Source organism: Heterodontus francisci, chromosome 14, assembly GCF_036365525.1.
Source record: "Heterodontus francisci isolate sHetFra1 chromosome 14, sHetFra1.hap1, whole genome shotgun sequence".
Lineage (NCBI taxonomy): Eukaryota > Metazoa > Chordata > Chondrichthyes > Heterodontiformes > Heterodontidae > Heterodontus > Heterodontus francisci.
Window position 1 is genome coordinate 19,694,863 of NC_090384.1, and position 16,194 is coordinate 19,711,056.

Below are 16,194 nucleotides of genomic sequence, written 5' to 3' on the forward strand. Positions count from 1 at the left end.
CCGAAGACAAAGCCACCAATGGCGGAGTGATTAAAATCAGGCATGTTCAAGAGGCCAGAATTAGCTCAGAGAGTTGTGGGACTGGAGGAGATTAAAGAGATTGTGAGGGGTGAGGCCATGAAGGTATTTGAAAACAAGGATGAGAATTTTAAAATTAAGATGTTGCTTGACCACAAGCCAATGTAGGCCAGTGAGCACAGGGATGATAGGTGACTGGGAATTGGTGCCAGTTAGGAAATAGGCAGCGTTTTGAATGAAATCAAGTTTACAGAGAGTAGAATATGGGAGGTCAGCCTGATGTGCATTGGAATAGTCAGGTTTTGGAGGTAACAAAGGCATGAACAAGAGTTTCAGCTGTAGATGAGTGAGGCGGGCCCATCGGGTGATGTTACAGAGGTGGAAAAAGGCAGTCTTATTGATGGCATGAATATGTGGTTGGATGCACATCTCGTGGTCAAATATGACAACAAGGTCCGGACTTTTATGCCCCCCCAAAGAGCAGGAAGGTGGTCAGAGGGTGTAGTAAAATGGAGCAGGAGGCTCGGGGTGGGGGGGGCCCTTCCCGGCCGGCTCCCGCCTTTGCCGCCACTTTACACAAGGCGGCAGCAGCAAAAAATGGCCTGCCCACCCCAGGCCAATCAAGGCCCTTAAGTGGCCACTTAACAACCACTTAAGGGCCTCCGCCCACCGCCATGGAGATTTTACCCATGGCTAGTCGGGCGGCCCAGGCCCGAGAAAAGCTGCCTGACTGAAGCAGGCGGCACTCTGATGGCCTGGGGGAGGGTCCTCATGATCGGGCACCCTGTGCCCGACAGAGGGCCGCCCCAACCACCCCCAACACCCAACACGCCCCCATCAACCACCCTTGCCTCACTGGGGCCCAATCGATCACCCCCAGTGAGGCAGCAAAAACTTACCTTGGTTCCGGGGCCCCCCGACATCTTCTTGAAGCTGGGCTGCAATCCCAGCAGTGGCCACCACTCCCAGTGGCGCTGCTGGGACTAAGAGCTGCTGGCCCGCTGATTGGCCGGCAGCTCTATTCAGTGGGACTTCCTGCCTCAAAACGGGTGGAAGTCCCGCCTCAGAACAGGTTGGATCCCCAGGCCAGGCGGAAGCGGGTTCGCCACCGACATTTCAGTCGGTGGATGGCTCCCATCCACCAAGAGTAAATTCCTGGCCAAGGTTGCAAACTGGCTCATTTAGTCTCAGACAGTTGCCAGGGAGAGGGATGGAGTTGGTAGCTAGGGAATGGAGTTTGGAGCTGGAACCAAAAACAATGGCTTCAGTCTTCACAATATTTAATTGGAGAAAATTTCTGCTCATTCAGTACTCAGAAGAGAAGCCATTGCAAGCGATACACTGGCTACGCTTAGATAGGGAAGAATGGAATCAGGCGAGAGCAGTCCCAATCAGCTGGAGAACAATGGGGAATCATTGGAGGAGGATGGTGTCAGAAGCTGCCAGCGGGTCAAGCAGAATGAGAAGAGATAGTTTACATTTATCACAGACACATAGGATGTCATTTGTAACTTAAACAAGACCATTTTAAAAAGGTCAGCGACCTGAAGCATTAACATGTTCAAGGACTTTGGAGAGGATAGGGGTGATAGTTTACAAAGATGATGGGACTAAGGGTAGAATTTTTGAGATGGGGATGATGACGGCAGATTTAAAGGAGAGAGGGAAAATGCCTGATGAAAGAGAACCATTAACAATATCAGCTAACATGGGGAACAGGAGAGGAAGTTGTGTGGTTAGCAGTTTAATGGGAATAGGGTCAAGGGAGCAGGAGAAGGGGCCTCATGGACAAAATGAGCTTGAAGAGGTACAGAAAATAATCAAAACATTAATAGAAAGCTGGCATTTATATCTAGAGGATTAGAATAAAGGGGTAGGAGTAATGCTTCAGCTATGCAAAGCCCTGTTTACATTACAGCTGGAGTACTGTGAGCAGTTCTGGGCACCACATATTAGGAAGGATATATTGCCTTGCACAGAATGCAGTGTAGATTTCCCAGAACGATACCTGGATTCAAATGATTAAATTTTAGGACAGATTACACAAACATGGCAGATGGAATACAATGTGGAGAAATGTGAGGTTATCCACTTTGGTAGGAAAAACAGAAATACAGAGTATTTCTTAAATGGTGAGAGGCTGGGAAGTGTTGAATTTCAAAGGGATTGGGTGTTCTTGTTCATGAGTCACTGAAAGCTAACTTGCAAGTACAGCAAGCAATTAAGAAGGCAAATGGTATGTTGGCCTTTATTACAATGCAATTTGAGTATAGGAGTAAAGATTGCTTTGCTGCAATTACATAGAGCCTTGGTGAGATCACACCTGCAGTATTGTGTGCAGTTCTGGTCTCCTTACCTAAGTAAAAATATACTTGGTATAGAGGGAGTGCAATGAAGATTCACCAAACTAATTCCTGGGATAAAAGCAAAATACTGTGGATGCTGGTAATCTGAAACAAAAACAAGAAATGCTGGAGTCACTCAGCAGGTCTGGCAGCATCTGTGGAAAGAGAAGCAGAGTTAACGTTTCGGGTCAGTGACCCTTCTTCGGAACTGACAAGTATTAGAAAAGTCACAGATTGTAAACAAGTGAGGTGGGGGTGGGGCAAGAGATAACAAAGGAGAAGGTGCAGATTGGAACAGGCCACATAGCTGACCAAAAGGTCACGGAGCAAAGGCAAACAATATGTTAATGGTGTGTTGAAAGACAAAGCATTAGTAAAGATTAGGTGTGAATACACTGAATATTGAACAGCAGCAAGTGCAAACCTGAAGAAAAACAACCTGAAAAAAACAGTGGGTAAGCAAACTGAACAAACTAAGATGAAATGAAATAAATGCAAAAAAAGATAGTAAAAAATGTAAAAAGGAATGTAAAAAAAAGGAAGAAAAAATAACTAAAAATGAAAGTAAAATGGGGGGCTGTCATGCTCCAGTGAACATCAACGCAAGCTCGAGGAACAGCATCTCATCTACCGATTAGGCACACTACAGCCTGCCGGACTGAACATTGAGTTCAATAATTTCAGAGCATGACAGCCCCCCATTTTACTTTCATTTTTAGTTATTTTTTCTTCCTTTTTTTTTTACATTCCTTTTTACATTTTTTACAATCTTTTTTTGCATTTATTTCATTTCATCTTAGTTTGTTCAGTTTGCTTACCCACTGTTTTTTTCAGGTTGTTTTTCTTCAGGTTTGCACTTGCTGCTGTTCAATATTCAGTGTATTCACACCTAATCTGTACTAATGCTTTGTCTTTCAACACACCATTAACATATTGTTTGCCTTTGCTCCGTGACCTTTTGGTCAGCTATGTGACCTGGTCCAATCTGCACCTTCTCCTTTGTTATCTCTTGCCCCACCCCCACCTCACTTGTTTATAATCTGTGACTTTTCTAATATTTGTCAGTTCCGAAGAAGGGTCACTGACCCAAAATCTTAACTCTGCTTCTCTTTCCACAGATGCTGCCAGACCTGCTGAGTGACTCCAGCATTTCTTGTAATTCCTGGGATAGATGGATTGTCCGATGAGGAAAGGTTGAAGAGACTGAGGCCGGGATTTTACATTGGGCAGACGAGAGCAGGCCACCGACTGATAAATCGGTGGCGAACCCGCTTCTGCCTTGCCTGGGGATCCATTCCATATTTTACGTATCCCCAGGCTTTAACTGTTCCGAGGTGGGACTTCCACCCGCTTGAGGGAAGAAGTCCCGCCTCATTGAGCTGCCAGCCAATCAGCAGGCTGGTGGCTCTTAGTCCCAGCAGCGCCACGGGAGTGGTGGCCACTGCTGGGACTGCAGCCCAGCCAACTGCAGAGGAAGACATGGAGCCGGGAGTTAAGGTAAGTTTTGGTTGCCTCACCGAGGGTAATCAGTCGGGCCCCGGCGAGGCAAGTGTGGTCTATAGTGGGGAAGGAGGCGTGTTGGGTGCTGGGGGTGGTTGGGGTAGCAGGGACGGCCCTCCATTGGGCACCCTGTGCCTGATGAACAGGCCCCCCCCCCGACCCCGGGACGATCGGAAGCCGCCTGCTTTTCCCAGGCAGCTTTCCCCGGCTCCAGGACATCTGCTTCCCATGCTTAAAATATGCTTGGAGGCAGGCAAAGGCCCTTAAGTGGCCGTTAAGGGCCTTGATTGGCCTGGGACGGGCGGGCCATTTCTCGCCCTCCCCTGCCCTACGTAAATGGGGGCGGGGGGGTCGGAGGCAGGAGCGGGTCGGGAAAGCCTCCCGAGCTCTTGCTCCATTTTACGCCAACCCCCCCGCACCCCCCTCCCCCACCATCTGGCTCGTAGCGGTGGCATAAAATTCTGGCCTGGGTCTTTATTCTCTGGAGTTTAGAAGAATGAGAGGTGATTTCACTCAAACATACAAAATTCTTACAGGGCTTGACAGGGTTGATGCAGGAAGGATGTTTCCCCTGGTTGGGGAGTTTAGAACCAGGAGACACAGTTTCAGAATAAGGCCATTTAAGACTGAGATGAGGAGGAAGTTCTTCACTCAGAGGGTGGTGGATCTTTGGAATTCTTGCCCCAGAGGGATGTGGAGGCTCAGTCATTGAGGATGTTCAAGACTGAGATGGATAGATTTCTACCATTAGAAACATCAAGGGGTTACAGGGTTAGTGCAGGAAAATGTGTTGAAGTAGAAGATCAGCAATGATCTCATTGAATGGCAGAGCAGCCTCAAAGGGTTGAATGGCCTTTGCCTGCTCCTATTTCTTATGTTCTTATGTTCTTATTCCCTGGAATTTAGAAGGTTGAGAAGTGATTTGATCAAAGTTTACAAGATATTAAGGGAACTGGCAAGGTACATAGAGAGGTACTGACCAAAATTTTAAGAGGCCTGTGGAGACAGGCTGGGAGGCAGGGTGGCATATAAAATGGTGTGGGGTGGCGTCGGGCAGTGTGCCTGATGTTGTCCTGCCCCCATGCCATTTTGTCTGGACCCAGTACCACTGTGGACAGGAATTTCACTGGGAGGCCAATTGAGCCACTTAAGTGGCCTGCTAAGGGCCACTCAAGGGTTGCCTCCGCTGGTATTTAGCCAACGTTGGAGAGGATGCCACCACCTGCCGACACCGCCAGGTAAAACCTGGCAGCCTCCTAGTGGGCTCAGGGAAGGGGGGCCCGACTACTTGGCTATCCTGTGGCCCATGGAAAGGCCCCCGCAATGGGAATAGCCGCCCTCACAGTGCACGCCCCTCTGCCCTCAAAAGGGAGAGACTGATGCCTTGTGTATGAAGCAAATGGAGGAATAGCACAAATCAATCAGCAAATTCTAAAGATTCGCAACTCTTCTCTTAATCCCCTGAACTTGCTGGACAGTTTGCACATTAATAACGCTGTGCTTTGTTGATACACTTGACTGATTTTTACAGCCCCCCAGACGTCGGGGATTGTGGCAGGGGGGCCGGAAAATGCCTCCAGGAGAGGCCCACCACGGGCCTTGACGCCAAGAAGTGAAATTGCTGTCGATGGTGAGACCTTGTGGTGGCCCTCTTGCAGCTTGGTGACAGAACCAAAATTTAAATATTTTAATTTAGTTAAATTAATGAATTAAATACTGACCCACTCCCGCTGTCTATTCCGATGCCATATTGATGGCGGCAGCCAGCACTCCTGTGCCTTCGGATTTCTGTTCAGAGATCTGATGCTGGACACGGTGGAGACCAGGGAGCAGGTAAGTATTTCAGTGCGGTGGTGGGGGTGGGGGGGGGGGAGCAGGGGTGGATATGGGGTCAATCTAAATTAACTGGTGGAAGAGATGGTGGGAAGGGGTTGAAGTTAAAAGTTTGTGGACATTGGGAGGGAAGGTCAGTTACACAGGTAAGTGTTCTGGAGGGGTGGTGGAGAGGGAAAGGAATGAGTGGATAGTTATTGGGGGGGTGGGAGAGGGAAAAGAATGAGTGGATAGTTATTGGGGGGGTGGGAGAGGGAAAAGAATGAGTGGATAGTTATTGGGGGGGTGGGAGAGGGAAAGGAATCAGTGGATAGTTATTGGGGGGTGGGAGAGGAAAAGGAATGAGTGGATAGTTATTGGGGGGGGGGTGGGAGAGGGAAAGGAATGAATGGATTGTTATTGGGGGGAGAGGGAAAGGAATGAGTGGATTGTTACTGGGGGGGTGGGAGAGGGAAAGGAATGAGTGGATAGTTATTGGGGGGGGGGGAGAGGGAAAGGAATCAGTGGATTGTTATTGGGGGTGTGGGAGAGGGAAAGGAATGAGTGGATAGTTATTGGGGGGGTGGGAGAGGGAAAGGAATGAGTGGATAGTTATTGGGGGGGTGGGAGAGGGAAAGGAATCAGTGGATAGTTACTGGGGGGGTGGGAGAGGGAAAGGAATGAGTGGATAGTTATTGTGTGGGGGGGGGAGAGGGAAAGTAATGAGTGAATAGTTATTGGGTGGGTGGGAGAGGGAAAGGAATGAGTGGATAGTTATTGGGGGGGTGGGAGCGGGAAAGGAATGAGTGGATAGTTATTGGTAAGGGTGGGAGAGGGAAAGGAATGAGTGGATAGTTATTGTGTGGGGGGGGAGAGGGAAAGTAATGAGTGAATAGTTATTGGGGGGGTGGGAGAGGGAAAGTAATGAGTGAATAGTTATTGGGGGGGTGGGAGAGGGAAAGGAATCAGTGGATAGTTACTGGGGGGGTGGGAGAGGGAAAGGAATGAGTGGATAGTTATTGTGTGGGGGGTGGGAGAGGGAAAGGAATCAGTGGATAGTTATTGGGGGGGTGGGAGCGGGAAAGTAATGAGTGGATAGTTATTGGTAAGGGTGGGAGAGGGAAAGGAATGAGTGGATAGTTATTGTGTGGGGGGGGGGAGAGGGAAAGTAATGAGTGAATAGTTATTGGGGGGGTGGGAAAGGGAAAGGAATGAGTGGATAGTTATTGGGTGGGTGGGAGAGGGAAAGGAATGAGTGGATAGTTATTGGGGGGGTGGGAGAGGGAAAGGAATGAGTGGATAATTATTGGGGGGGTGGGAAAGGGAAAGGAATGAGTGGATAGTTATTGGGGTGGGAGAGGGAAAGGAATGAGTGGATAGTTATTGGGGGTGGGTGTGGGAGACGGAAAGGAATGAGTGGATAGTTATTGGGGGTGGGTGTGGGAGACGGAAAGGAATGAGTGGATAGTTATTGGGGGGGTGGGAGACGGAAAGGAATGAGTGGATAGTTATTGGGGGGTGGGAGAGGGAAAGGAATGAGTGGATAGTTATTGGGGGGGTGGGAAAGGGAAAGGAATGAGTGGATAGTTATTGGGGGGGTGGGAGAGGGAAAGGAATGAGTGGATAGTTATTGGGGGTGGGTGTGGGAGACGGAAAGGAATGAGTGGATAGTTATTGGGGGGGTGGGAGAGGGAAAGGAATGAGTGGATAGTTATTGGGGGGGTGGGAAAGGGAAAGGAATGAGTGGATAGTTATTGGGGGGGTGGGAGAGGGAAAGGAATGAGTGGATAGTTATTGGGGGGGTGGGAGAGGGAAAGGAATGAGTGGATAATTATTGGGGGGGTGGGAAAGGGAAAGGAATGAGCGGATAGTTATTGGGGGGGTGGGAAAGGGAAAGGAATGAGTGGATAGTTATTGGGGTGGGAGAGGGAAAGGAATGAGTGGATAGTTATTGCGGAGGGTGGGAGAGGGAAAGGAATGAGTGGATAGTTATTGGGGGTGGGTGTGGGAGACGGAAAGGAATGAGTGGATAGTTATTGGGGGGGTGGGAGACGGAAAGGAATGAGTGGATAGTTATTGGGGGGGTGGGAAAGGGAAAGGAATGAGTGGATAGTTATTGGGGGGGTGGGAGAGGGAAAGGAATGAGTGGATAGTTATTGGGGGGGTGGGAGAGGGAAAGGAATGAGTGGATAATTATTGGGGGGGTGGGAAAGGGAAAGGAATGAGCGGATAGTTATTGGGGGGGTGGGAAAGGGAAAGGAATGAGTGGATAGTTATTGGGGGGGTGGGAGAGGGAAAGGAATGAGTGGATAATTATTGGGGGGTGGGAGAGGGAAAGGAATGAGTGGATAGTTATTGGGGGGGTGGGAAAGGGAAAGGAATGAGTGGATAGTTATTGGGGGGGTGGGAGAGGGAAAGGAATGAGTGGATAGTTATTGGGGGGGTGGGAGAGGGAAAGGAATGAGTGGATAGTTATTGGGGGGGTGGGAAAGGGAAAGGAATGAGTGGATAGTTATTGGGGTGGGAGAGGGAAAGGAATGAGTGGATAGTTATTGCGGAGGGTGGGAGAGGGAAAGGAATGAGTGGATAGTTATTGGGGGTGGGTGTGGGAGACGGAAAGGAATGAGTGGATAGTTATTGGGGGTGGGTGTGGGAGACGGAAAGGAATGAGTGGATAGTTATTGGGGGGGTGGGAGACGGAAAGGAATGAGTGGATAGTTATTGGGGGGGTGGGAAAGGGAAAGGAATGAGTGGATAGTTATTGGGGGGGTGGGAGAGGGAAAGGAATGAGTGGATAGTTATTGGGGGGGTGGGAGAGGGAAAGGAATGAGTGGATAATTATTGGGGGGGTGGGAAAGGGAAAGGAATGAGCGGATAGTTATTGGGGGGGTGGGAAAGGGAAAGGAATGAGTGGATAGTTATTGGGGGGGTGGGAGAGGGAAAGGAATGAGTGGATAATTATTGGGGGGTGGGAGAGGGAAAGGAATGAGTGGATAGTTATTGGGGGGGTGGGAAAGGGAAAGGAATGAGTGGATAGTTATTGGGGGGGTGGGAGAGGGAAAGGAATGAGTGGATAGTTATTGGGGGGGTGGGAGAGGGAAAGGAATGAGTGGATAGTTATTGGGGGGGTGGGAGAGGGAAAGGAATGAGTGGATAGTTATTGGGGGGGTGGGAAAGGGAAAGGAATGAGTGGATAGTTATTGGGGGGGTGGGAGAGGGAAAGGAATGAGTGGATAGTTATTGGGGGGGGTGGGAAAGGGAAAGGAATGAGTGGATAGTTATTGGGGGGGTGGGAGAGGGAAAGGAATGAGTGGATAGTTATTGGGGGGGTGGGAGAGGGAAAGGAATGAGTGGATAATTATTGGGGGGGGGAGAGGGAAAGTAATGAGTGAATAGTTATTGGGGGGGTGGGAAAGGGAAAGGAATGAGTGGATAGTTATTGGGTGGGTGGGAGAGGGAAACTAATGAGTGAATAGTTATTGGGGGGGTGGGAAAGGGAAAGGAATGAGTGGATAGTTATTGGGTGGGTGGGAGAGGGAAAGGAATGAGTGGATAGTTATTGGGGGGGGTGGGAGAGGGAAAGGAATGAGTGGATAGTTATTGGGGGGGGGGGAGAGGGAAAGTAATGAGTGGATAGTTATTGGGTGGGTGGGAGAGGGAAAGGAATGAGTGGATAGTTATTGGGGGGGTGGGAAAGGGAAAGGAATGAGTGGATAGTTATTGGGTGGGTGGGAGAGGGAAAGGAATGAGTGGATAGTTATTGGGGGGGTGGGAAAGGGAAAGGAATGAGTGGATAGTTATTGGGGGGGTGGGAGAGGGAAAGGAATGAGTGGATAGTTATTGGGGGGGTGGGAGAGGGAAAGGAATGAGTGGATAATTATTGGGGGGGTGGGAAAGGGAAAGGAATGAGTGGATAGTTATTGGGGTGGGAGAGGGAAAGGAATGAGTGGATAGTTATTGGGGGTGGGTGTGGGAGACGGAAAGGAATGAGTGGATAGTTATTGGGGGGTGGGAGAGGAAAAGGAATGAGTGGATAGTTATTGGGGGGCGGGTGGGAGAGGGAAAGGAATGAGTGGATAGTTATTGGGGGGGTGGGAGAGGGAAAGGAATGAGTTGATAGTTATGGGGGGGGGGGTGGGAGAGGGAAAGGAATGAGTGGATTGTTATTGTGGGGGTGGAAGAGGGAACGGAATGAGTGGATTGTTATTGGGGGGGTGGAAGAGGGAACGGAATGAGTGGATTGTTATTGGGGGGGTGGTAGAGGGAACGGAATGAGTGGATTGTTATTGGGGGGGTGGAAGAGGGAAAGGACTGAGTGGATTGTTATTGGGGGGTGGGGGAGAGGGAAAGGACTGAGTGGATTGTTATTGGGGGGTGGGGGAGAGGGAAAGGACTGAGTGGATTGTTATTGGGGGGTGGGGGAGAGGGAAAGGACTGAGTGGATTGTTATTGGGGGGTGGGGGAGAGGGAAAGGAATGAGTGGATAGTTATTGGGGGGGTGGGAGAGGGAAAGGACTGAGTGGATTGTTATTGGGGGGTGGGGGAGAGGGAAAGGAATGAGTGGATTGTTATTGGGGGGTGGGGGAGAGGGAAAGGAATGAGTGGATAGTTATTGGGGGGGTGGGAGAGGGAAAGGAATGAGTGGATTGTTATTGGGGGGTGGGGGAGAGGGAAAGGAATGAGTGGATAGTTATTGGGGGGGTGGGAGAGGGAAAGGACTGAGTGGATTGTTATTGGGGGGTGGGGGAGAGGGAAAGGAATGAGTGGATAGTTATTGGGGGGGTGGGAGAGGGAAAGGAATGAGTGGATAGTTATTGGGGGGGTGGGAGAGGGAAAGGTATGAGTTGATAGTTATTGGGGGGGTGGTAGAGGGAAAGGAATGAGTGGATTGTTATTGGGGGGGTGGGAGAGGGAAAGGAATGAGTGGATAGTTATTGGGGGGGGTGGGAGAGGGAAAGGACTGAGTGGATTGTTATTGGGGGGTGGGGGAGAGGGAAAGGAATGAGTGGATAGTTATTGGGGGGGTGGGGGAGAGGGAAAGGACTGAGTGGATTGTTATTGGGGGGTGGGGGAGAGGGAAAGGAATGAGTGGATAGTTATTGGCGGGGTGGGAGAGGGAAAGGACTGAGTGGATTGTTATTGGGGGGTGGGGGAGAGGGACTTGAAACATGTATTTAGTTTTTTTAAATAAATATTAATGGACTATTCCTTTAACGCTTTAAAATGTAATGCTGGGGCTCGAAGCCCTTTAAAAATGGCATCTGCGCCTGTGCAGTGATGCCTGACGCCGTTCCTGGTGACGGATCATCCGCCCCTTGTACGTGTTCAGCAGTGGCATTGTAAAATCCGGGTTACTATACTTTTCCAATAAGCCCCAGTCCAATAGATAGAGATACTTCCTGGTGCAATTTGTTTGTGACTATTTTATTTGGTATTTGTCTAATATGATTATTTCAAACTTTCCAGAACTTTGAAATGAAACTGTCAGATGGAAAGTACGAAGTGGTGAAGTTTGGTAGCAGTCAACACATTGCTTATGCTGTGCGTCATCTTGGCATTTATCTCATAATTGAAGCTGAAAATGGATTGGTATTAATATGGGACAAGAAAACAAGCTTGACTATTAAACTCAGTCACTCCTTTAAGGTAAGTGCATATCCCTGAAACTTTATGACATTATGAAAGGTGTTCTTTACATTAACAGTAATTTAAAATCTTTTGAACAAGAAAGTCTTGCATTTATAACACTCCTTATCGTTGCTCAAGGAAATATCTCAAACTTTTGCACAAACAATTAATGGTGCAGTGACAGTTGTTAGGATGGCTGGTCTAACACACTCTGTCACTGTGTATATGCATGTGATTTCCTGTTACAATTTCTATTGCCTGAGCTTGACTATCACAGACTAGGGAGTTACTTTGGGACTTTCTCCAAATGGAACTAAAAAATCTCTCTGTGAAACACACCTGAAAACAGTCCTAATTGTGGTCAAGATGTTTCACTAAAAAGTATTGTAGGAGAAGGCACCCTGCCTGACGATTTGACAGAGAATGATGTGCACTGGGGAATAAATAAACAACGAAATTTGGAATTCCGATCTTTGGATGAATTAAGTTTGATATAGTCACCACTAAAGAGCATTGTTAATAATCAGTACTAATTATGGAAATAATTAATGTTTGGACATCTCATTTCATGAGAATGAAAGTAGTGAGCAAGATCACATTTATTATTAAAAAAGTGACTATTACTGATTCTCCATTCATAACAGCATCATTTCAACAATCCACTTGAACTGCAAAGATATTCTTTGCTCATTATTAACATGCTGAATGTCCAATACGAATTAATACAGATGGGTAAGGATAAAAGCAAAGAGAGAGTATGAGAAGAGACTGGCAGCTAATGGAAAAGGGAATCTAGATGTCTTCTATAGGCATATAAATACTAAATGGGTAGTATAAGGAGTGGAGCCAGTTAGGAACGAAAAGGGGATTTAGAAATGAAGGCAGGGGGCACAGCTTAAGTATTAAGTTAGTACATTGCATCTATCTTTACCATGGAAAACGATGCTGCCCAAATCATGCTGAAAGAAGAGGTAGTTGAGACACTGGATGGGCTAAATATTGAGGAGGTATTAAATCGGCTGGCTGTACTTAAAATTGAGCTCAGTTGGCTAGGCGGCTAGCCCCATGCTTGAGGAGTGGTGCACCTCGCCCTATACATTACCAACTTTCGCTCTCTAATGGAGAGAGATGCCTATAGTCATTTGGTACGACGGCCAAAACAACAACAGCAACAACTTAAAGTTGATAAGTCATCAGGGCCGGATGAGATGACCGGATGATCTAAGGATACTGAGGGAAGTAAGGGTGGAAATTGGGGAGGCACTGGCCATAATCTTCCAATCCTCCTTAGATACAGCGCTGTTGCCACAGAACTAGAGAATTGAAAATGTTACACCCTTGTTCAAAAACAGGTGAAAGGACAGGCCCTGCAATGACAGGCAATTCAGTTTAACTTCGGTGGTGGGAAAGCTTTTGGAAACAATAATTAGGGTTAAAATCACTACTCACTTGGAGAAATGTGGATTAATTAAGGAGAGCCAGCAAATGTTATCCAAATGTGATATACGAATTTCAATGCCAGTGTGATGCTAGGTATATAGGCCGTATGTCCCAAAGACTGGCGGATGATATCAAGCAACATGTCCCTTCCACAGCGGGAATGGTACAGACCGTACCCAACCAGCCCGTTCTTGCAAAACTCAAAACACAGTGTCCAACATTAGATGTGATTCTGTGATCAGACAACATTTGCTAAATAATCCTCAGTGTGCTAAGAATTACGCTGACAACCAATTTAAGATTGTCAGTAGGGCTCTCAGTGCGATGCATTTGCACGTACTGGAAGCTACATATATTAATACACAGGACCCTATACTTTTCAGACAGAAATAACATGTACAAACATTGCGCCTGTTTCAGCTAAACAAAATAAGTGACAGCCATTCGCTGGGTCATTCTTCAGGGCAATGCCTTGACCAATCAGAGTCAAGCTGCCTGGTTTAAATTTCAAACAAAGCTTGGCAGTTAACTGTCAGTCACCACAAACTGGTGCATTCTCCATGGCAATGCCTCTACCAATCAGAGTTCACTTGCCAACCAATCAGCGCTCTCTTCTCATACAGTATAAAGTTGTTGTTTTCCCTTACATTGGTATTGTTGCAGATTGTCCTGATGAGTGCAAGATGAAAAGATTCGACAACATGTCTCTATTTTCAGTAATACAATAAGTAGTTAAAGAGAATTAATCACCTATTCAAACAATGTAATTTTTTTCTTACTGAAAAATCATAAGCAGTACCAAAGTTAACCATTATCATGGCAAAAACAGGGCTAGCAAACCTTTTTTGATTTGTTTGTAAATGAATGATGCACTGACATAAACCACAGTATCATTTGACATCATGGGCTGGATTTTAAAGCCCCTCCGCCTTTGGGAAAGATGGCGGGGGGGGCAATGAAGATCAGTGCAGCAGAGGCCCGCCACCGATCCCAAGGTGGCAGGCCCCATGCTGATCCCGGCGACGGCAAGGCCTCATGGCAGCTGTCCAGCCGCTCGGTGACAGGACCCCCATTTCAATATATAGACTAATTTACATACCTGATTTAATGAGGGTCGCGTTGCCTCCTTAATTACTGCACCAATCTTCATTCGGGGAAACATGATGTGACACCTGTGGGGAGGGGGGAGGAGGATTTTTTCTCTGTGTGGGAGGGGAGACCAGGGTAACATCACTGCGGATTGGTCGGGGGTTGCGGGGGTGGGGGGGCGGCGGTGTTTGATGGGAAGGGGTAAAGGGAAAGGTTGTCGAAATTTGGTGGGGCGGTGGAGGTCAAATTTTCAATATTCGAAATCCGGGGTGGGAAAGAGCAGGAATGTTTAGAAATGTCATTGGGGGTGGTGGGAAAATGCATGGAAAGGTCATTCAATTGTGTTTTGTGAAAATGTACTTTACCTGGCCCTTTAAATTTTAAATCTCCATTGAGGACTGTAAGCCCTTTAAAAGTGGTGGCGATGCCTGCGTATTGTTGCCTGACACCATTGCCTGCAATGGCTCACCCGCCCCCTCCACATCATCGTGGGGGCGGGCTCCATACCCCTGTGAATGAGCTGCCGCGTTTGAAATTGTGGCAGCTCCGTGACGCGGTGGCCATGCGGGCGGGCCGCAGTCTTTTACATCCACCGCCTAATTCGGCAGCGACCTCTTAAAATGCAACCCCATGTCTTTGGAATGATATGGTATACAGTTCTATTCTTCCCCACCACCAAGATATTTTCACTGAAATCACCTTTAAGTAAAACATTTATAAAAAGAGGAAGAAAACAAATCTAATAATGATCACCTTTATTTGGGATTACAGGGTACCATCTGTGGATTGTGCGGAAATTACGATGACAATGTACACAATGATTTTACCACAAGAAGTCAGTTGGTGGTTGTAAACATGCAGGAGTTTGGAAACAGCTGGAAGGTGTCACCTACCTGTGCGAATGCAAAGAAAAATGAAGACCCTTGCTCAATTAATGTTCATCGAGATGCATGGGCTCAGAAACAGTGCAGCATCCTCAAGAATGAGCCATTCCTAGCTTGTAATTCTCAGGTATGCACCCAAGTGTTTCAAATGTCTTTTCCCTACATTTCTTGAATAATCTCCAAATAATCGTGTGTGAGCAACAATCGTTTTCATTCCATGTGCAGGAACAAATGCAGAACGCTTTTAACAACTGCCAAGAGCAAAATATTTTTCAAAGCAAAGGGACAAAATCTCCTTATCTTTTTGTGACAACTGAGAAGTAAATATGGAAAAATCCTAGAATCCTTTTACTATTTATGTCACAACAGTGCAGTAAGTTCTCCTTGAGGAATTTGATTTATCCATATTTAGAATTCATAAGCTTTCCCTTTGCCCACTGTTACAACTCAGATAACCAGGCAGTGAAGAAAGAATTGGAGCTGTCTTTATACACAAGCTTATATTTATAAAGGCACACATTACATGTTATCCACATCTGAGCCAACAGTTTCAGCCTGCACAGGTGAATCCCCAGTTAATGTTCACCACCTAAACATAATTGAGCACCAAATTAATAGACACCCCCTCCCCACTGGAATTTGCTGAAATTAAACTTGTGCATGATCTTGGTTTTGTGACCATGTATTTTCCCAGAAGTACAGAAGAATTTAAGGCACTGAGAGCATCATTAAAACTTAATACTTTCTTATGTATCAGGAATGCAGATAGCACACAATAGTGGCTGGACAATTTGCACAACTCCGCAGAAGAGTGGTGGAAAAAGTCTTAACTAACTGGGCACAGATGTCCTCTCTGGCAAATTCTGTCCCAGATACTTAAGATGTAGGAAAATCTGAGAGAAGGCTATTTGGTTCATACTACTTTTTATCGAAAATGATAAACTTACTTTAGGTTTACTTGTTGCTTTTTCAAAGTGTCAGTTTTTCTGTCAGCAGCAAAGCCTCCTAGCATGGCCATTATAGGGAGCATCCCCGGACAGCTTCATTGCAAACAGTGGAAGGTGCAACCTTAAACTAGCATATGCCTTCCCAGGATCAGATGATTCTAGACCAGGGTTGTCCAACATACAGCCCATAGGCCAGGATCCAGCCCGCCAAAGGTTTCCATCCAGCCTGTGGATGTATTTCAGAGATGAGAAATTTTCCATTGGCTTCTCCTTTCAGACCAGAAAATCAGTTTTACAGCTGACCAGGTGCTGGGAGCGGGATTAGCGGTTTTTGAATGTTGGCAAGATTCGGGGTTTTCCGGCAGGATCCGACTGTTTTTAGAAAGCCCGCCGGAAAATCCCGAATCTTTCTGAAGTTCAAAAACCGCTGTTCCTGCTCCCAGCACCTGACAGCTGTGAAACTGCCTTGCGAATTTTTTTTAAAAAACTGACCAACCACAAAGCTGCTCTGCTGAGCGTGCCCACTCTCTG

General features: G+C 47.2%; 1 protein-coding gene across 1 annotated transcript in view; it reads left to right on the forward strand.

The window, feature by feature from the left end:
* Nucleotides 1-16,194, forward strand: part of LOC137376885 (mucin-5AC-like) — a 77,290-nt gene that overhangs the window by 48,096 nt on the left and 13,000 nt on the right. The window contains exons 23-24 of the mRNA XM_068045842.1: nucleotides 11,142-11,321; nucleotides 14,604-14,843. Coding sequence (XP_067901943.1) covers nucleotides 11,142-11,321; nucleotides 14,604-14,843 — 420 coding nt within the window. The remainder of the gene's footprint in view (nucleotides 1-11,141; nucleotides 11,322-14,603; nucleotides 14,844-16,194) is intronic.